Consider the following 21,823-nt stretch of genomic DNA (forward strand, 5'->3'; position numbering starts at 1 on the left):
ATTTCAGATCTTCTTTTATCTTACGCAGCACAAGGCCGAAAGGTAGCATTATTGGTTGAGTGTGCGGCTGTGCTGCTGACGCAATGCTCTGTCAGTCGGGCAGGAATTTGGAATTTGGTCATGGTGCTGGCGAAAGCTCGCCTCCTCTTCGCGAAGGACACCATGGGATCTTTAATCTCCACGGAGGAATCCCGGCAGATGGGATTCCCAGTTTGACGTCCATCGGCACATCACATTGATGAATCGCCTGTGATGGAATGCCTGTGAAACACCGGGATGACAGTTCATAGGTGGGAAGGGATTGGGTCAAGAGGTGAATGTTTGTACCTCTAGGCCTGGGGTTCTTAACCTGGGGGGGGTATCCATACCCCTTGGAGATATGGGAACCAAAATCTGGGGGTATGGGACTCGTAATAAAATATAATTATAAATTATAATATATTTAATGAAATATCAACTTTAAATATATAATAAATATATATTTAAATATAAATATATGAGTGCGTCTGCAATACTGCTGAGTTTTTGACACTACAGATATAATTGCCAGTGATTAAAAAATGCACACCTTTATTTAAATAAAGAACCTAACAATTGCCTGATTATGTAAGAAAGATATAAGGAAAATAACATGGCGCCATTCACGTATTCTGTTTTTTCGTCATTGATGCCTTAGCGGTCACTCTCTATAAGAAAACGGACACCAAAACCTGACATAGGAAACCCGGGTTATAATTGAATGATTATACTTTGGATACAAACATCGGTTGAAGTATGATGCTTCCCAAAACCATAATTTAGAGTGTTGTTGCAAATTAGACATGAAAATTGTGATGTAAAGATTTGAATAACAAGTCAACAACTCGCGAAAATCGAATAACGATCGTTACCTGTCGTGTCTCTCTTCATGACGACCGTTATTGCATTGGTAGCTCATTCCAGCTTCGTGTTTGCACACTAACGGTATTACCTGCAGGAACACCGAAACATAGCCTACAGTTGTAGGGCCGGTTTAATGCAGCTTACTGAAATTAGTTATTAGTAATCTTGATTTGATGTTTAAAAATAATGGTGGTGTCCTCATCGTCACGATTGTTATTCAAGAATATAACTGATTAATTTTTTTTGGTTCATTGCGCTACTTTATTTTAATAAAATAGTTATATTAGATAACTTTATACCCTGTAAATTTGCAACGCCATAGTAAGTCAGTTTAGCTTGCGAGTCGGCTGGCTTCAGCTCCAACGTCGGCCGCGTCATCCATCGGCGACGATCGTCACTTCTGTGATTAACATCGCTACAATTTTACTCTTTCATCGAGGCCTCTGACCACCATCTTTCTCGATTTCAAAAGGTAATATAATTTTGAAGGATTTTGTTGATGTTTTGATGACTCATGTGCGCTTATAAGTTTTATGAGATGTTTTCTTTTCCGTTCCTATCATGAGGTGTCGCTTACTTGTTTTGTCTTCCGGCACGATCGTTATCTTGAAGATCGCATTATATATATATTTTTTACTGGAGCAGTCGACTGCTGTTTGAGAATACGGAGATATTATGAGTTATTAGCCACAGGTTTTACTGATTTAATAATATAATCTTTTCAAATGAAAAGTTTATATCCGATGTTTACTTGTGAACATGCATGCTCAAACGATCTTTGTGAGGACACCGAAATCTTAGTGTCGTTTATCACGAATTCTACCACATCGGGCGATTTCAACCCATCAATGTCGGCATAATCACTTTTACCAAAAGGAAAGGGGAACTTTTGAGCTAGAATTATTCATGTATTTAATTGATGTCGAAAACAAAATGGTCGTCACATGGGTGGAGTTTTGTTGTTGTTAAGCCATTGTAAGCAGTAATTGCTGCAGCTTTAGCAGTGCAAATTATTAACAGTTAGATGTAATTGTTGGATGTCAAGTTGGATCATGTCCCAATGTCAACATCACAGGCAAATGGGAATGGAGTTAAATAACAGATCAGTGCAAAAGGTAATTTTTTGGGGGGGTACCAAAATTAATCTTAAGACGTTTTTTCATGGATCTTACAATCCATGCAGAAACGAATAGTACACTTTGAATGTAAAAACGGGTTGATATTGCATGAAATGGAATGATTACAAACTGCAAATTCTGATGCTTAAAATAGGAGGGGGGGGGGGGGGGCGAATGTTTTAAAATGCCCACAAGTTTCTGCTGACCAAATGAGAATATTTTTTTTTTCCCCCACATAGAAAGGGTATGACATCAGATGATGAACCTTCAAGCCTTACTGTTGCTGCTGCGACAACCAATTTATCTTTCCACTCTGTGAAGTATGGTGTCACAGAGGACACCAAGTGGTGAATGTTACTCTGAGCATAGGGTGATGGATCCAAGCAATTTTCATGAACTTGGCATTGTGATTTTATCTTTTGCAATGTTTTGTGTATTGTGGCAGTGTTTGAAGATTCTAAATCTAATAAAGATAAAAGTTATGAGTGAACCTCAATTTGAAATTTTGAACCCATTGTCAGGTTTTTAGTAGCAGTATTGGAGACGCACTCATATATATTTCAAAATAAATTATATTTGTATAATTATATTTCAAACAAATACTTCAAGGGGAAATACTTCAATAAGTCAAGGACCATTTGAAAGTCCTAAGTACCAATTTTGAGAGTTACTTCTCAGATATTGACGATCTTAGCACGGAATCCATTTGGATCCAGAACCCTTTACAACAAACAACACAACAGGCATTTGAAGGCCATTTTCCCTGCTTGAGCAGGGGTTAGCCTTGCGGTCCCCATGACAATCGTCTCCATTTTGCCCTATTTTCTGCATCTCTCATTGTTAACCCCCTTGCCCGCATTTCTTCTTCCACCATCTTTACCCAAGCCTTTCTCGGTCTTCCCCGTCCTCTACTTCCTTCTACATTCATTTCCATCACTCTTCTCAATCAGTCACTTTCATCCTTCCTCAACACATGACCAAACCATCTCAACCTGTTTCTCTTCACAGCATCAATCACAGGCTCTATTGCCATCATCTTTCGCACTTCATCAGTTGTCTTCCTCTCTCTCAACGATACTCCGCACATCCACCGAGCCATTCGCATTTCCACCCTTTCCAGCCTTCGTTGCTGCTCTACGTTCATTACCCATGTCTCGCTCCCTTAAATCATAACACTTCTCACACATGCAGCATACACCTTTCCCTTCAGCTTCAACGACACTCCCCTCCTCATCAGCAGGCCACTCAGTTCCCGAAACTTCTTCCATGCACATCTCACTCTCGCAACCGTTGGTGTCTGATCCACCTTCTCCATTCAGCATGTCTCCGAGGTAGCAAAATGTTTTCACAACTTCCAGCTTTACGCCGTCTCCAAGATGCAACCCAACATTTCCTCCATCTGCAGCTCCCTCTGTGCACACCTTACATTTGAATGTTGCTGCCACACTGGTTAATGACCCTCTCAGACCACTACATTTTTTATGAACCCACTCAGCGCACATTGTACATTGAATGGAGTTCACTCCGACACCCTTCCGGCACACAGCACATGGCCACTTCCCAGTTCTTTCCACCTCACCACATGCTTTACCACTTGCCATCACCTTCGTCTTTCCTATATTCACCTTCAGACCTTTTGTCTCCATAAATTCCTTGCACTTGTTCATCTTCTCATTCAGTCCATTCATACTTTCCGCAATCAACACCAGATCATCTGCATACAACAACTCCCACGGTAAACCCTCCTTTACGTTCTGAGCCAGCACCTCCATCACAGCTACAAATAGTAGTGGACTTAGTACCGACCCCTGATGCACTCCCACCTTCAGCTCAAACTCACCACTGTTCCCGTCCTTCGTCCTTACAGCTGTGCACGCTCTTTTGTACATTGCCATCACTACTCTGATCAACCATTCCTCCACTCCTAACTTCCTCAATGCCCATGTCACTACTTCGCATGGAACCCTATCAAATGCTTTCTCCAGATCAAAAAACCCAAGAAACAACTTCTTCCTCTTCTCCTGCAACTGCCTTACAATAAAAAGGACGTCTGTCGTTCCTCTTTCTGGCATAAATCCAAACTGCATTTCGTCGATCTTCACTTTCTTCCTTATCCTCCTCTCCAACACCCTTTCCAATACCTTCATTCCATGCTCCAATAACTTTATCGCTCGATACCAGCCACAGTCCAGAGGGTCACCTTTCCCCTTGTATAGAGGGACGAGGGTACTCAGTTCCCAATCCACTGGAATGCGGCCTTCTTTCACCACCAGATTACACCACCAGAACCCTTCTCGTTTGATATTTCTACGATGAGTGACAACGATTTAGTGAAGGATGATTTGATCGAGTTCCAAGAAGATCAAAGAAAGAAAGTTGATTTCGGAAAGGCTGGGCTGGATTTTAATCAGTTTTGGTGTGAGCAGATAGCAGCTTACCCTGGCTTGGCGAAGAGGGCAATGAATGTGTTGGTTCCCTTCACAACTACGTATCTCTGTGAAACAGGTTTCTCTGCATTATTGAACCAGAAATCAAAGTGGAGAAATCGACTTGATGTGACCGATGCTATGCGAGTGCCGTTGTCACGAACTGTGCCCCGATTGCATATTCTGATTGCACGAAAACAGCAGCAACAATCTCACTAGATTAGCAAAACGGCTTGCATAAAACTTGCATGTTTTAGTTTAGTTTAGTTTAGTTTGTTTCTTTGTTAACAAGCAAAGAAATAAATAGGGATCAAATCCTCATGATTTTCTTTCCTGTTCTGTTCCTAATTATCCATATGTAAAACTAAGCCATTGAGATATTTTTAAGTCACACTGGAACCTAATGGGACTGGTAATCAGGCGCGGATCCCCGAACTTGGCCCATTTTCTGGGTAATAAGTTACCAATTTTCATCCCCAAAAATAGGCAATTAAAGTAAAAACAACCATCAGAATGCACCACAGAGCACCTAGAAATCAAAAAATTCTAGGGGGACATGCCCCCAGTCCCCCCCCCCCCCCTAGCTATGCGCACCTTCGGTGCGCCTTGGTCAGTCAACGGTCTGGCGAAGGGGGTATGGGGACATCGTGGGCAACCCGTTGGGGGTCTTGACAGGGAAAAAGGTTAACAACCCCTGCTAGGCTAGGCCATGCTACCAGCCCCATATTTAAGATATACGAAAACAAAGAAGAATTTTAAATAGCAGTTTTGCTCTTTCATCCAAACAAAAAAGGAAAAAAAAAAGAAAAGAACTGTCACCGAGCATTTCGGTTGCAATTTTTTTTTTTGAGAAATCAGTTCAAAACTTTGACATTCCCATCTGAACACAGAGCTCATGAAACTGCAGTCCCAGGTTCAATTCCCACATGGTGTACCATGTACAGTGCATTCAGAAAGTATTCAGACCCCTTCACTTTTTTCACATTTTATGTTGCTGCCTTATTCTGAAATCGTTTAAATTCATTTTTTCCCTCATCAATCTACACTCGATACCCCATGATGACAGAGAAAACAGGATTTTAGAAAGTTTTGCAAATTTATTAAAAAGAAAAAACTGAAATATCACATCGACATAAGTATTCATACCCTTTGCTATGACACTTGAAATTTAGCTCAGGTGCCTCCCATTTCTCTTGATGATCTTTGAGATGTTTCTACACCTTGATTGGAGTCCACCTGTGGTAAATTCAATTGATTGGACATGATTTGGAAAGGCACAAACCTGTCTATATAAGGTCTCACAGCTGACAATGCATATCAGAGCAAAAACCAAACCATGAGGTCGAAGGAACTGCTTGCAGAGCTCAGAGACAGGATTGTGTCAAGGCACAGATCTGGGGAAGCCTACAAAAAAAATTTCTGCTGCATTTAAGGTTCCCAAGCGCACAGTGGCCTCCATAATTCTTAAATGGAAGAAGTTTGGAACAACCAGGACTCTTACCTAGAGCTGGCCACCCGGCCAAACTGAGCAATCGGGGGAGAAGGGCCTTGGTAAGTGAGGTGACCAAGAACCCGATGGTCACTCTGGCTGAGCTCCAGAGATCCTGTGTGGAGATGGGAGAAACTTCCAGAAGGACAACCATCACTGCAACACTCCACCGATCTGGGCTTTATGGCAGAGTGGCCAGACAGAAGCCTCTCCTCAGTGAAAGACACATGAACACAGAATCTTGTTTCTCACTGTGAGAGTCCTTTAGGTGCTTTTTCGCAAACTCCAAGCGGGCTTTTTTTTTTTTGCACACACACACGCACGCACGCACGCACGCGCGCGCGCACGCACACACACACACACACACACACACACACACACACACACACACACACACACACACACACACACACACACACACACACACACACACACACACACACACACACACACACACACACACACACACACACACACACACACACACACACACACACACACACACACACACACACACACACACACACACACACACACACACACACACACACACACACACGCGGTCAAAAGTTTTAGAACACCTCAATTTTTCCAGTTTTTATTGAAATTTACACAGTTTAATGTCTCAATGTACTCTGAAATTAAGCATAGAACAAATAAACAATTGGAGATAAAAAAAAAAGGAATCATAGAATCATTTTGTTTAACAAAATTTAATTAAAATTTTTGACTCGACAAAGTAGCCACCTTTTGCAGATATAACCCATTAACCGCCGAACACACTCACGGCATTCTTTCTGCAATGGAAATCAAATATTGTTCGGGAAGTTCTTCCCAACACTGTTGCAGAAGTTCCCACAAATGTGTTGCACTTGCAGGTTGCTTTGCTTTCACCCTTCTGTCAAGTTCATCCCAAACCAGCTCGATTGGGTTTAAGTCTGGAGACTGTGCTGGCCATTCCATGATTTGAAGCCTACCGTCTTGTTCTTTTCCTCGAAGGTAGTTTTGACATAGCCTGGAGGTGTGTTTAGGGTCATTATCTTGCTGTAGAATGAACCCCTGACCAACTCGGCGTATACCAGAGGGTATCGCGTGGCACTGCAAAATGCTGTGGTAGCCCTTTTGGTTCAGGGTGGCAGTCACTCTGTGCAAGTCGCCGACTCTGGATCCAGCAAAAGAGCCCCAGGCCATCACGCTTCCTTCTCAATGTTTGACAGTTGGTGTCACACACTGAGGAACCATCCTTTCGCCTACTCGACGGCGTACAAAAACCCTGTGTGATGAACCAAAGATTTCAAATTTTGATTAATCGGTCCATAAGACCTTCTTCCAGTCTTCAGTAGTCCACTGGTGGTGCTTCATGGACCAGGCAAGCCTCTTTTTCTTATTTTGCCAGCTTAGCAATGGCTTTCTTACTGCCACTCGACCTGTCAAACCTACAGCTCGAAGTCTTCTCTTCACAGTTGAAACTGAGACTTGCTTACTTCGACCAGTGTTAAGCTGTGCTTGAAGCTGTTGTCCTGTGAGCCGCCTACCACGCAAGCTGTTGACTCTCAGAAACTTGTCTTCTGATTCTGTTGTGGCTTTGGGTCTGCCAGACCTCTTCCTGTCAGAGTTTCCTCCAGTTTCCAATATACTACTTCCTGCAGTGCTGGTGCTGGTCCTGGTGTTGGCTTAGCGGTTAGGGTGCCGGCTTAGGATCCTGGGTTTGAATCCCGGTCGATCGCTGAATTAACGCCAGGGGGGTTGACTCAGCCTGTCACCTTCCGAGGTCGGCAAATTGAGTACCAGCTTGCTGGGATGAATGATCACGGTGTGTACACCGTATCCCTGCACATCGTAAGAGCATGACCAAGGGTTGGCGTCAGGAAGGGCATCCGGCCATAAAAAAAAACTGCCTCAAATAGGGAACCATGATCGTCATGGGGCCCGCAAGGCTAACCCCCGCTCTAGTGGGGAAAATGGCCTTAAAACGATCATTCATTCATTCATTCATTCATTCTGCAGTGCAATATTGTCCAAGTAATGCTTCAGAGGGTGTAATAACAGTCTGCTCCAATACTGCTTTTATACAGACAGGGGGTTTGTAATCAAGTAATCAGCAGAGATTGGGACACCTGTAGGAATTGTTTGCATCAATTTTCATGGCTTAAGTTACTTACATTGCTGCAGAACAGCTGTAAGTTGTTAACCCATTACTTCTTCCCTAAAAGCCCTTTTTTTTTTTTTTACAATATAACTGTGCCATTTACATTATTTTCCTGTTTTTGCTCATCTAAACTTTTTTTTTTTACCTCGAGCAGTTTACTGCTTACCTTTGTTCCATTTCAGGTTATTCACTGGACATTAAACTGCGTAAATTTCAATCAAAACTGGAAAAATTGAGATGTTCTAAAACTTTTGACCGGTAGTGCACGCACGTGCGCATGCACGCACACACGCGCACACACACGTTGCCCGAAAACTTTTGCAACAATTTCTATACTTCAGTCAAAATCAACAGGAAATGTCTGCAACTTATTCTGTGGTTCATTTTGAATGTCCCGCTTACTACTGTAATGGCGCGGAACAATAAGTTTTCTAGCACATGCGCAGGGGGTCATCAAAATGGTGCTGTGTGGTGATGAGCGTTTTAAACAACGGCCTGTTATTGAATTTCTTGTGGTGGAGAAGAAATCAGTAACGAACATTCACAGGCGGTTAAAAATGTATACGGAGTCAATGCTGTTGATAAAAGCACCGTTAGTCGTTGGGCTTCACGAATTGCGGGTTCTGAGAAAGGCCAAGCAGAGCTCAGCGACGCGCCTCGCTCTGGCCGGCCAACAACAGCAGTCACTCCGGCGTTGCTTCAACGTGCTGATGAACTCATTCGAAAGGACCGACGGATTCCAACCAGAAGGCTTGCAACTGAGCTCTCAGTATCCGAGGGAAGTGTGAACAACATTATTGATGCCTTAGGATATTTAAAAGTGTGTGCACGTTGGGTTCGACGAAGCATTACCGACGATCACAAAACTTTGCAGAAAGAGGCGTGTTCAGATTTGCTCTCCCGTTACGAGGCTGATGGTGAAAGCTTTTTGTCACGGATTGTCACTGGGGATGAAACATGGATCCATCACTTTGAACCGGAGACCAAAAGACAGTTCTCCTCGGAAGAAGTTTAAGGTTACCCCTTCAGCAGTGAAAGTCATGGCCACTGTTTTTTGGGATGCAGAAGGGGTGATTTTGGTAGACATTATGCCACGTGGTCAAACAATTAACCCAGATCTGCACATTCAAACTCTTAAAAAATTGCAGAAGCGTTTTAGGAGAGTCCGACCTCGCAAAAATGTTGCTGAAATCCTCCTTCAACACGACAACGCACGGCCACACACAAGTTTGAAAACACAAGAAGCAATCACAAAACTCGGACGGACTGTTCTTCCCCACCCATCCTACAGCCCAGATCTAGCTCCCTCAGATTTCCACCTCTTTGGAGCCCTCAAAGATGCCATCCGTGGGAAAATGTTTGGGAGTGATGACAAGGTTAGTGAAGAAGTGGCTGCGAGTGCAGGATTCAGACTGGTACAAGGGGATACATGCTCTTGTTTCTCGCTGGCGCAAGGCTGTTGAAGTTGAAGGAGATTATGTCGAAAAATGAGGAGTGTAATAAATACATCTGGTTATCCTATGAGTTTGTTCAAAGAAATATGAATGAATGATCGTTTTAAGGCAATTTTTCCCCGCTAGAGCAAGGGTTAGCCTTGCGGGCCCTATGACAATCATGGTTCCCTGTTTGAGGCAATGTTTTTATGGCCAGAGTTTGTTCAAAGAATTCTATCATAAATTATTAGCAATAAAAAAAGATTGTGTTGCAAAACTTTTTGGGCAAACCTCGTATATGTTTATATTCTTACCAATTATATGGGGCAGACAAGATAGCCTAGAGGTGTGCACATTAGACTCTGGGCTGTCACACCTGGGTACAAATGTCGTCCCAGCTATAAACTCTCATCCTGGTGTTTCGTAAGCAGGGCGAGGCATCAATGTTTGCGCCATCCCTCGGGTGAACATTAAATGGGGTGTCCCGTCTGATGGCAGTCGTTAGCGAACAGTAAACATCCCACGGTGTCCTTCATAAAGAATAGGTGAGCTTCTGCCGGCACCCTGGCAAAATTACAAGTCCCTGCACCCTTGAGATTGTAACCCAAGCCGAAAAGCTGCTTTGGCAGAACAGATGCTCTGTACATGGTGCATAATAAAACAAATAAATAAATAAATATTGAAACGTCAAAAGACAGCGAGTCTTGGACTATTGCGAGTATCTTTCACAAAAATTTTCATTCACCCTTAAAAAAGTGAAGCAAAAATTGCTCAACAAAAAATGAGCATATAAGAAGGCCGATGTAGATGGAAAAAGCAGAAACAAATGATAGTGAGAAAATGACAATACCTTGCCAAGCTTGCGGTGGTCCCTGCCCTTGGCTTCCTCCTGTGTCTTCTCCCACTGCTTCAGCACTTTTGTGTCAGGAAAGGAGATGCCATAGATGCGCTGCAAGGTTTCCATATTGGACTTTCCTTCCCAGTATGTGGATGAGTTCTAAGGGAGCGCAACGACAACCGTTTTATTGGACGGCCATTGTCCATGATCAAGAGTTTTCAGGGCTCAACTTCTTTCCCAAGCCCATACCTCCCAACAACTTCCTTCTGTGAAACATTTGCAGTACCATTACAAGTATTGCCATGCTTAAACCTACATTCACTAAAAGGTACAGAGATGCCATTTTAAACATTCGACCACTATCACCATTTTAAAATGAAACTGCATGATTGGCAAAACGTTTTCGTGTTTCAAGACATCATCCTCGGAACTGTGGAAGAGTCATGTGAGATTCAAGGAAACGTAGTGATCAATGGTTCCTTAAAAACGCCTGATAAAACATACTTCTCAGCATATCAACTGTTCCTCTCCCCTGTCCCGGACACCCCAAGCAGGAAGTACGAGACAAGTTAACACAGTTCATTATTATAGCCACACCTTATGGATCTTGATGGCCTTTATCTTTCCTGTGTGACGCACATGGGGTCCTCGACAAAGATCAATCAATGGGCCACACCTAGGAACAAAACCAGATAAAAAACAAAAACATTGCATCACTTCAGTCACGAATCTCTATAAACAACGAGAACAGCACTCGGTAGAGAGCAAACCTCAACCAGGTTGAACAGTTTACGTTTTGCTTCCCACTGATAAGCAGGATCTGGTTCTGGACCTGAACCAAAGTCTAATCAGCTTCTCTTTCTTGTCACTGAACCAACTCATCCACCAAGTTTTGTCATAACTCGTCCACAACGTTTTAATACATCATGATATATATACCGTATTATATAAGCTTTTAGCCCCATCACTCAATGGTGAAGAATCACTTCAAAAATCTCGTATCCGAATTTGGATGAATGAATGATCGTTTTAAGGCCATTTTCCCCACTAGAGCAGGGGTTAGCCTTGCGGGCCCCATGACAACCATGGTTCCCTGTTTGAAGCAATGTTTTTATGGCCGGATGCCCTTCCTGACGCCAACCCTTGGTCACGCTCTTAGGATGCGCAGGGATACGGTGTACCTATTCTAAATCAGGGTACACACCGTGATCATTCATCCCAGCAAGCTGGTATTCAATTTGCTGACCTCGGAAGGATGACAGGTTGAGTCAACCCCCCTGGCGTTAATTCAGCGATCGACCGGGATTCGAACCCAGGATCCTAGGATCCCAAGCCGGCACCCTAACCGCTAAGCCAACACCAGGCTTGGTGTTGGATACTCACCAAAGAAAGGATACTCACCAAAAAGGAATTAAGTCTTCCACGTCGCAGACCGAACCTATCCACCAAATTAAGATAACCTCCGTCCACCGTTCACTAACAGCACAAGCTTTACTTTTGGCCCATGACCTCCTCTAACTAGCTCACCATCCACTTTAACCCGGACCCGATCCTTCCATTATTTCATTAATGGTGATCTCAGACTCATGGAGTAATTTCTACACATATCATGCATGCGCAAGGTAAAGACATTAGAAGGCACCCCTGTACTTTTCGATGAATTACAAGAACATAAGTAGACAAACTGAGACAACAAACTGTGGTCTTAGGGGAAAACCAGGCATGCCAATCCCTCACCACTTCCAATTAACTAAAAGTGAGACTGAAAAGTCTCAAACCTGCAACAGCCCCTACCTGTAGACTGTTGTAGTCGGTGTATCCACTTTTTCATTCAAAATTCGTACCTTGAATTTATTGTACTATAAAACAAAAGAAAAGAGCACAAAAATATCAGTCAATGTAAATGTGGTAATATGTAGTGCATAACAAAGATCCAAACGCACCATTGGTAAATGCATTATTGATGGAGGCAAGCAAGTTTTAGTGAATGCGTGTTAATAGGACGACGTTGTCATAGAACGTTCACACAATGAGGTCGCATATGACAAATGCTCCAGAATGGTAATACAAGTTTAACCACCTGTGTTTGTTTGGCATAACGACAAAAGGATTGCTTGAAGGTGTGTGAAGTGGTAGTGGTACCAAGTGGCAAGAGACGGCATTTTGCAACCACACAGCATTCTGGGTATTTCCAAAACATCACAAACGTTATACGATGTGATGCGAAAATGTTCTGCAATGTAGTTACTGATGAATCAAAACGTCAAACCCCCTGATATTAACAGGTTAACTGCAAAGTTTGGAGACAAGTGTCTCTCACCTGTGAGTAAGTTTGAGTGAAGCAAAAGCATTACAATTGGCCATGAATGAGAGCAAGATAAAGTCCGAATCAACCTATCTTTAACAACAAATAAAAGAAACAAATTGCAATGTCACAATGAGAACGGCTTGGCCAAGCTGAATAGTTTACCTTTCGTATCCCATTGATAGGCCAATGTGGACTTGACCTGAACCAAAATCTAATGGGCTTGTTAATGTCACCGAACCAACCTGTCCACCTTCTTTCGTCCAAATACGTGCACAACGTTTTGGAATTTCGTGCAATACATTGTTTTTTAACCCATCTCTCAATGGTGAAGAATCGCTTTAAAATTTTTTAAACTCTCGCATTCGCATCCGGATTTTCACCAAAATCGAACCAATTCTTCCTAGTCACACACTCAACCTATCCACCAAATTTCATCCAAATCCGTCCACAACCTTTTGAGATATAGCAGGGTTCTCCTACAACGCCATTTTACGATAATGTTGCTAACCAATAGGGGATAACCTATTTTATAATGTCGTGACGTTTCCAAAAACGTCACTGGTTCCTGGCAGTTGGTAGTTGCAGTTGCGGAGATTATTCCTGTCAATGTGCTGGTTATGATGATAGTGTTTAAACCAGGTGATGAGGATGTTTCAACCAGAACAAAAGAAACCTCACACACATTTAAAACACAATGACATGTGTCAATGAAGTCGCGTGGTTGGTGAGGAAGAAAAGCGTTTACCGTATTGGTGTCGAGCCACGGTTGCTTTGAGGTGGCGTCAAAGATGTCGAGCAGACCAAACAAACAAAATCCAACCCGCTCAATAATCTTGTTGATGCACAACAAGTGGTTACAACTTCTGAAGGAGAAGGGCGTAGAAAGACCGAAATTCAAACCTTCGCAGCCTGAGAGGGTTACGGGCGCTGTTTGGGGCTTCTTACAGCACTGTATTCGCACGATCACGAGTCTCATCACGTCCTTCTCTCCTCTCATCCTTCCCTCTGAATCCTTCTGTCTGTCATCCCCATTGCTTCGTTTTGCTCGCTCGCGTTCCTTCTTCCACTCTCCTTCGCGCTTTGCAGATTCATTTGTCATCGCACCATTCATCTTCGTTATTCATTCTTTCATGGAATTTGCTTCTCCATCCTTTCACTCTCTTCCTTATTTATTTTCCTTCCACACTTGCACACCTTCGATTTCACGGTCCCACGTCCGATAGCTCTATCGCTGGAGAAGCATTAAATGCATGCCGCAAGTAACATGGAAATACATCATGAAAAGAAAAAGGCAGCGAAGCAAATCTCCATAACGTCTTATTTTAATGTGGACAAATGTGACTGGCGTTCCACGATTCCCCATGGGAAATCCCTCCATGGCTGCCGGGACCATTTCTCGCACTGCGAAAACTCCACAAACGTCACTCACCTATGGATCGCCCGGTGACTTTGATCACGCCCACTTCCGCTACGCAAGACGTCCTTCAACAATCTCTGGTCACAGGACACACCGCAGTTCTCACAACAATTTCGTGCATGGACTGCCCCACTGCCTTCCATCGACCACTTTTTCATACTTTTAAAGTTATTTTATGATTAGGATGTCATTGAATGCAAATGTACAAAAATATGCTTTTTTAGAGACTTAGTAAAAGGTGTTTTTAGAGAAAAGAAAAAAGGAAAAAGAAAAGGAAAAACACCAACTTAAAACTGTAAAAAAAAAACATGTTTTAAACACGAGTGAGATACCCGTGCTGCGCACGGGCGGGAGGCCAGCAGCAAGCAGGCAATGCAGATATGGTGAATGCTAAAGCATGAAACCCAGAAATTCCACATTCCTGTAGCACCTTCAGTCGCACGTCAGACATGGACAGCAAGTTCGTGAAGGACTTCCATGAAAAACATACCCGTTTGCAAACAAACGGGTACGTTCACGTATAGAAACATCGATTGTGGGTCCGTGGCGAATCTGCATATGGCGATCCGCGAAGTTCACGTTTAGAAAGTAAAAACCGTCACGGCATGTCGTCATTCACTTGAGCTCGACATCTCTTTTTTCATTCCAAACAACATAACTCCAATCACAAATTAATCACAAAATAAACTTTTAACAACATTGTTAATGTTTCCTTCATTGTAAAAACTACCAAGTCAACAGTTAAAAGGATTTTGAGCCAATAGGTGGTTACGGCCTTGGCAAGATCGATGGAGACAGCGATCTGTTAGCTTACACACAGCCCAAATAGCTATGTGGAATTCTCTCGTGCAGAGATTAAACCCACGTCGTTTGAACTTTGGCCGAGGTCATTATTTACTTTTAATGATGTTTATATACGAATCCAAAAGAAGATAATTGGTTTTGGGTTGTCCTTTCCGCATATCTCGTGGGATTGTGAATTGGAGAGACGACCGTGATGGCGGGGAGGGGGTTGGCATTCTCTCAAGCAGGGATTCAACCCATGTCCTTATAAAAGGTCTTTGTCCGAGGTCACCGAGTCCGATCGGTGCAGCCGTGCAGGCGATCGGTGCAGCCGTTTGTGCGGCACCCGAGAAAATAACGTTATGCGGGAGTCCAAACCTGAAAATGAAAAAACAATATAGCCTCACTCTCTGCAGAACTGGACAAAATCACTGACTGGGCAAACAAGTGGAACATGTCTTTCAATCCTGACAAATCTCACTCTCTTACGATGTCTCTCCGAAAAGACCGACTGGACAACCCTCCCATCCACTTTCTGAATAATCCTCTCCAAGAAGTTCTGTCACTCAAGCTTTTGGGTCTCACTATCTGCCATGATCTTTCCTGGGAAAACCACATTTCAAATCTGGCCTCCAAAGCCAGTCGCCGACTGGGCATCCTCCGTCGTGCGAAGTCCTTCCTTGACACACCTGAGCTCCTCACCACATACAAGGCTTTCATCCACAGCTCAATGGAATACTGCTCTCCCCTCTGGGCTGGTGCTCCTGCCTCACACCTAGCTCGTCTTCACGCTGTTGAAAACAAAGCGTTCAGAATCATTGGAATCTCCCGTGATGAAGCTACCTCCGAGGGCCTTTCACTTACTCACCGCAGGCAGGTTGGTGGTCTTTCTGTCTTCTACCGACTCCTCTCCGGCTTTGCTCCTCCAGCTCTCTCTGGGCTCTGTCCCCCAAATATTCCTAAAGGTCGCACAAGATCTGCCTGCAACCCTCTTATGGTTAAACTGCCAAAATCAAGACTCTCTGCTCACCTTCACTCTTTAATTCCTCTTTTCTCCCACCTCTGGAACAAACTGCCCCACTCCCTTCAATCCCACTCCTCCCTCCAGGTCTTTAAAACAGCTGTTCACCACCATCTCTTATCTTCCCCCATCCAAAACCTTGATCTGTTCTACCCCCGCTAATTTCACCCCAAATCCTCTTTTTTGAAATACCAACTTCTTTCCTGGAAGTCCTTAGTGTTCTTGTGTTTATACTTCTTCCACCCCCCCCCCCCCCTTCCCACGCCGCCTCCCCCCAAGCCCTCTCCCTCCCACACATTCCCGATGTCCCTCACAAATGTTGTGTTTTGTGCTTCCCCTTCTCTCCCCATCTTGTCTACCGCTCCCCTTTTTATACACTTTGTGTGTTTGTCTGTTTGATTTGTTTGTGTGATAAATGTTAGCTCTTTCATGAGCCTAGATGATGTATACAAAAAAAAAGAAAAAGAAAAAAAAAAGCCTATTTTACTCCAGGAGATCCCAGGAATACCCACCCAAAATATCGTTGCGATCGGTTCAGCCGTTTTTGCGGTACCTTCGGACGGACAGACAGACGGACGGACATTTGGTGAATTATAGTAAGATAAAAAACAAAAAAAAACAAAAAACAAAAACAAAAAACTTTCAACTAAAGACATTCAATGTTATTTACATTAATTTTAATATGAAAACGACTTTCCAACAACGTCGCACACATTCATGGATCAATAGATAACCATGTCCATTCAATGCAGTTAGGTAATAACTGACTTGGAAGCTTCACAAATGTGCCCTTATGAAGAATATTTCAAGCACCAAAGTGTAGGATGTAAAACACACCTTGAACATCTCGAGCAGTGTTTCTTTCTTCACTTCAAGACGCTCAAATGGTTGCTTTTCCTTCATAATAGTCTTGCAAAGACTTTCAAGGCTTGGAAGATCATTGCTCGAAACCCCCCTGTGAATATTTCCGAGCAAATGGCGGTGCGTGCGAGGTAAAAGGCACCATCATAGACTCAAAGACACTGCCCGAGTGTGTTCTCAAACTCTCATGCCGAAGCCTTTCCCCTGTTGTGTGATCCCCTATTATGCTTTTACCCTTACCTGTTATCCAAAAACATGTCGTAGTAGAAACCATTCTCGATTGGTGGGCCGTAGCAGAGGCAGCCACCGTAAATGCGCTCCATGGCTTCTCCGAGGATGTGTGCGCTCGAGTGCCAGTACACCTGCGGGATTCATAGTACAAAATAACCACGATTAGGCCGAGAAAAATATATTTCCGGGTTCTGGTCAGCGCACGCATCGATTTTGAGACAACTTGCGCATGCGCAGTGTTGACGTGATCGACGCATTGGAATGTTTAATGGTACGGCGAGGCGATCTCGAGAACGAAATGGCAGTCTATAATATTGTTGCGGATATGGGATTTGCATCCATCCATATCCGCTTGTAAATATTCCCCTATTTCCTCAATACTTCCCAACTCTCCCCAATCCCCCATTCCCCAGTCCCATTTTCTGTAAACAACACTCTGTAGACCCGACCTCCCCCTATTTCCCCCATTAAATGTCGCACCCAGGTTCACCGCATCTCATGTAAGCCAACTATAGGACATCTTGCTAGTTATTCTTAGTCTATGTCAGTTAAGGATTCGTTTCCATTAATTCTGACCCTTCGTTGCACCAGAATGTGATTGTATGGCACCGTTAGGAAGTTTAGGACCTCCCAATACCTCCCCGCAGCTCTTCCTCACAGTTCAGCAACAACAACAACAACAACAACAACAACGAGCGCAGGGAGTGCGCGTCCTCACTCCGGCTTGGTTGGTAGGGGTGGTGGGAGGGCACCAGGCCTTCCCAACGAGCCGCCATCGAACATGTGCTCGACGGGGTTACCAAACAGGGGCTCCCTGTCAGCTCCTCGTCAAGGGCGGAGCCCGGTAACCCCCGCACCCAATGGAAACGGCGGACCGGCCCCAGTGGGGCGGAACCAACCAGCCGAGGGCGTGTCACTCCCCGCTGAGCATGCGCAGTGAGAGGGAGGTGACGTAAGATGCGCGCTGAGCTTGGAGCAAGCAAGACCACCTCCGAGCGCTGTGAGGCCTCCCTGCATCTTTTGAACCGTGCTTTATCCTGTCCCCGAGCCAAGGTGCACCTTGTGCTATCGACCTACCTGTCCCTTCCTGCCATCAATCCCTGTGTAAGTCTACCTTGTCCGTTTGTCCGTGGTCTGTCTGGGAAAAGATAAGTCGGTATTTAAGTGCCCATCTCTTCTGTGTCTTTACCTCACTCTGCCTTGTAATCTACCCCCTTTTCTCCACCACTGTAACTATACCCTCCTCCGGAGGTCTTGAGAACTGTACCCCTTGCGTCGTTTCCTCTTTCCCAGTCGTCGTGTCCTTTCCATCATTGATTTAGCATAGCGCGATTTGGCCAACGTCTGGGTGAATCGGGTGAGTGTAAGGGAAGAAAAGGGGAGCAACTGTTCGGCCGCGGTAATACCACCGCTCGGTAAATAACATCCTAATCCGCGGTCCGTAACAATATGCTTGAAGAACTTAATAATTTTCAGAATAAATACATTTTAAAATAACTTAAGCTTGTGTTCATTATTTACAAAAAGGCCTACCAGTCCCATTGGCTGTCTTTAATTTCTCTCTGGACGGCACCACAGCAGATGAGGAGGACCGCAAGGCATGAGGACACAAAAAACCTCTATATGTGCAATCCATGCTTTTCAAAAAGAAAAAAAAAAAAAAAAAAAACGCATCGCCGCATCAATTCTGGAACTTTGGTCTGACCAGAGACCAGCAATATATCTTTTTTGGCCTTATCCAGAAATCATAAGTCTCGTATGGAAAAATATTCGGGAAGCAGCAAACACATTTCTCTCTCATCAAGGAAGACTTACAGCTTGAGCATCTTCATCATCAAACTTGAGCAGCTGCAGCGAGCAGTCATTCTCTAGAGGTCGGTCCAGGTCCCAAACCTTCCCATCCACCTTGGCAATCACTGTGCTGTCCGCCAAACCCTGGCTGCAGGGACACCCAGCAAGTTCCAAAAATAGATCAATCAAGAGGGAGAATGTATTTGCAAAACATGTGTGATATTTGTGTGATACAGGTGTGATATTTTCTAAGTTCAAAAATGGCACAACTCTGAAGAATATACGAAACGCCCCGAAATTCGAATTTGTTCTGTAACTTAACATGAAGCCATGTACCAGGTTTCAGTTGAATATGTTAAAGGGTAAGGGCGGAAATCTGGAAAACCACAGGTGGGACGGATGGACAGAAAGATAGACGGAGAGCAAACCTATGTTAAATGTTAAAGTTGAATATGTTGTATTCAACGGTATTTGTGTGTGAACGTGTGAAAGACACACGTCATTTCACCCTCTGGTGAAACCTGTAGGAGACAAATAACAAACGCGCAATGAGCAATAACACACAAAGTTGCTACCGCTTCCTTTCTGCTGTTTCACCCTCTGCTCTTTCAGTGCTTTGCCCCTCCCCCTTATCCCCCCCCCCCCCCCCCGAGATTTCTGCAGGATGCATAGTCTGCCATCCACCCCCTTCTGATGAAATTCCCTAAATCCAGGATCCCCTTGTGATGAAATTCCCTAAATCCAGGATCACTGCTCACCTCCAATCATTCATTCCTCTTTTTCCCACCCGTGGAATCGACTTCCACATTCTCTTCAATCCCATTCTACCCTCCGGAAGACCCCAATGACTGAAGACCCAAAATACCCCGAAGGCCCAAAAGACCTTGAAGACTCTTAAGTACCCAAAAAACCACAAAAACCCAAAAGACACTGAAGACCCCAAATTCACCAAAGACCCATAAAGACAAAAAAGACCAAAAAGACTGAAAAGACCCCAAGAACCTTAAAGACCCAAAAGACCCCATAGACCCAAAACACACCAAATACCCTTAAAGATGCAAAAGACCCCCCACCCTCCCCCCCAAAGACCCTTAAATACCCAAAATACAACAAAAAGCCCTGAAGACACAAAATTCCCCAAAGACCCATAAAGACCCAAAGCACTGAAAATACCCCAAGACCCATAAAGACCCAAAAGACAACCAAGACCCAAAATACCCCAAAGACCCTTAAAGACCATGAGGACCCAGTGGAACCCAAAGACCCAAAATATATAGATGACTGAAAAGACCCCGAAGACCCAAAAGAAGAGTAATTATGCTTCTTGCATTGGAATTGTAGACGGTGGCTTGCAAACTGAGCCTCAAGGTCGGTGTATGGAAGCGGGTTTTTTTTTATTACAATAAATGCAAGACACAGGGAGGTTACATTCGCTGAACGTGACGTGCAAAGTGCGCAGAGTAAAGCGAGTGTTCATTTACGTCTGTATGATATCTAATAAATAAAGAAGCTATAAGCACACCTGACACTAGACCCAGGCTTCAGACTTTGGCAGGCTTACGCGGCTGCACCGTCAAATAGACTGTTCCAACCCGTCATTTTTGACGGGCTTTATACTAGTTATTTAATATTTTCCTTCAATCCAAAATGGCTGCCAAGCATGTGACCTAAGATGTCATAAATTTAATGTCAATACAAACGTGTCATGGATCATGTGCATGCAATTTCAGATTTTTATGATAAGGAATTCAATTGAAACATTTTTGGCTGGTATACCACTTCACCTATGATATAATTATCATGCTTTTGTTCCCCATTGGGAGCACTTGACAATGTGCCAAGTTTCAAATTTTTCCATTAAGCGGTTTCCGAGAAATAATTATTTCATTATTTGCTTTTACTCCAAGATGGCTGCCATACCACGTGACATATGACGTCACAATTATCATAAAAACATTCTGCATGGGTGTCACTCCTACCCTGAAAGTTTCGTCTCAATCAGACATATGGTTGATGAGAAAAATGAGGTTTAGCCCGTACGGACGGACGTACGGAGAACCCGAAAACATAATGCGACTTTGTCAGCGGAGGCATAATAAGGCACTTATTTAATAATAATAATAATAATAATAATAATAATAATAATAATAACTAGAACTGCCACTTTAAAACTGCTGGCAGTGATGACCGGTTTACTCGCACCCACTTTTGATACAACCCCACTTTTGATACAACTCCACTTTTGATACAACCCCACTTTCATTGGACATGCTTTGACACAACCCCATTGGATACAACCCCGACACACACACCCCTCCAAACACGCGCACACACACACACACACACACACATCCCTCCCCCCCCCCACACACACACATCCCTCCCCCCCCACACCCCTCCCCCCCCCCCCACACACACATCCCTCCCCCCCCCCCCCACACACACATCCCTCCCCCCACACACACACACACATCCCCCCTACACACACACACATGCACACACACACATACACACATCCCCCCCTACCCCCACCCCTCCCCCGAAACACACACACACACACACACACACACACACACACACACACACACACACACACACACACACACACACACATCCCTCCACCCCCCCCCCCCCCCCACACACACACACACACACACACACACACACACATACACACACACACACACACACACACACACACACACACACCCCACCCCCAACACACACACACAAAAACACGCGCACACCCCTCCCCCCAAACGCACACACATATCCAGACAAACGCACATCCCCCTCCCCCCACCCCCAAAGACACATCCCCCACCCCCCCCCCCCACACACACACACATTCCCCCTACCCCCCACATACACACACACAAACACACATCCCCCCACCCCAACCCCCAACACACACACACACACCCCCCACCCTAACACACACACAAACACACGCATACATCCCCCCACCCCCACACACACACACACACACACACACACACACACACACACACACACACACACACACACATCCCCCCACCCCTAACACAAACACACGCACACATCCCCCCCACCCCCC

General features: G+C 44.3%; 1 protein-coding gene across 3 annotated transcripts in view; it reads right to left on the reverse strand.

Moving 5' to 3' along the window:
* Positions 1-21,823, reverse strand: part of TARS1 (threonyl-tRNA synthetase 1) — a 115,141-nt gene that overhangs the window by 55,128 nt on the left and 38,190 nt on the right. For all 3 annotated transcript variants that reach the window (XM_078771719.1, XM_068107058.2, XM_068107057.2), the window contains exons 4-9: positions 18,772-18,895; positions 16,966-17,087; positions 16,702-16,819; positions 12,130-12,194; positions 10,933-11,011; positions 10,348-10,494 (exon numbers count right to left, since the gene is read on the reverse strand). In XM_078771719.1, coding sequence (XP_078627845.1) covers positions 10,348-10,494; positions 10,933-11,011; positions 12,130-12,194; positions 16,702-16,819; positions 16,966-17,087; positions 18,772-18,895 — 655 coding nt within the window. The remainder of the gene's footprint in view (positions 1-10,347; positions 10,495-10,932; positions 11,012-12,129; positions 12,195-16,701; positions 16,820-16,965; positions 17,088-18,771; positions 18,896-21,823) is intronic.

Source organism: Myxine glutinosa, chromosome 2 (assembly GCF_964187855.1).
Source record: "Myxine glutinosa chromosome 2, kmMyxGlut1.1, whole genome shotgun sequence".
In the NCBI taxonomy this organism is placed as follows: domain Eukaryota; kingdom Metazoa; phylum Chordata; class Myxini; order Myxiniformes; family Myxinidae; genus Myxine; species Myxine glutinosa.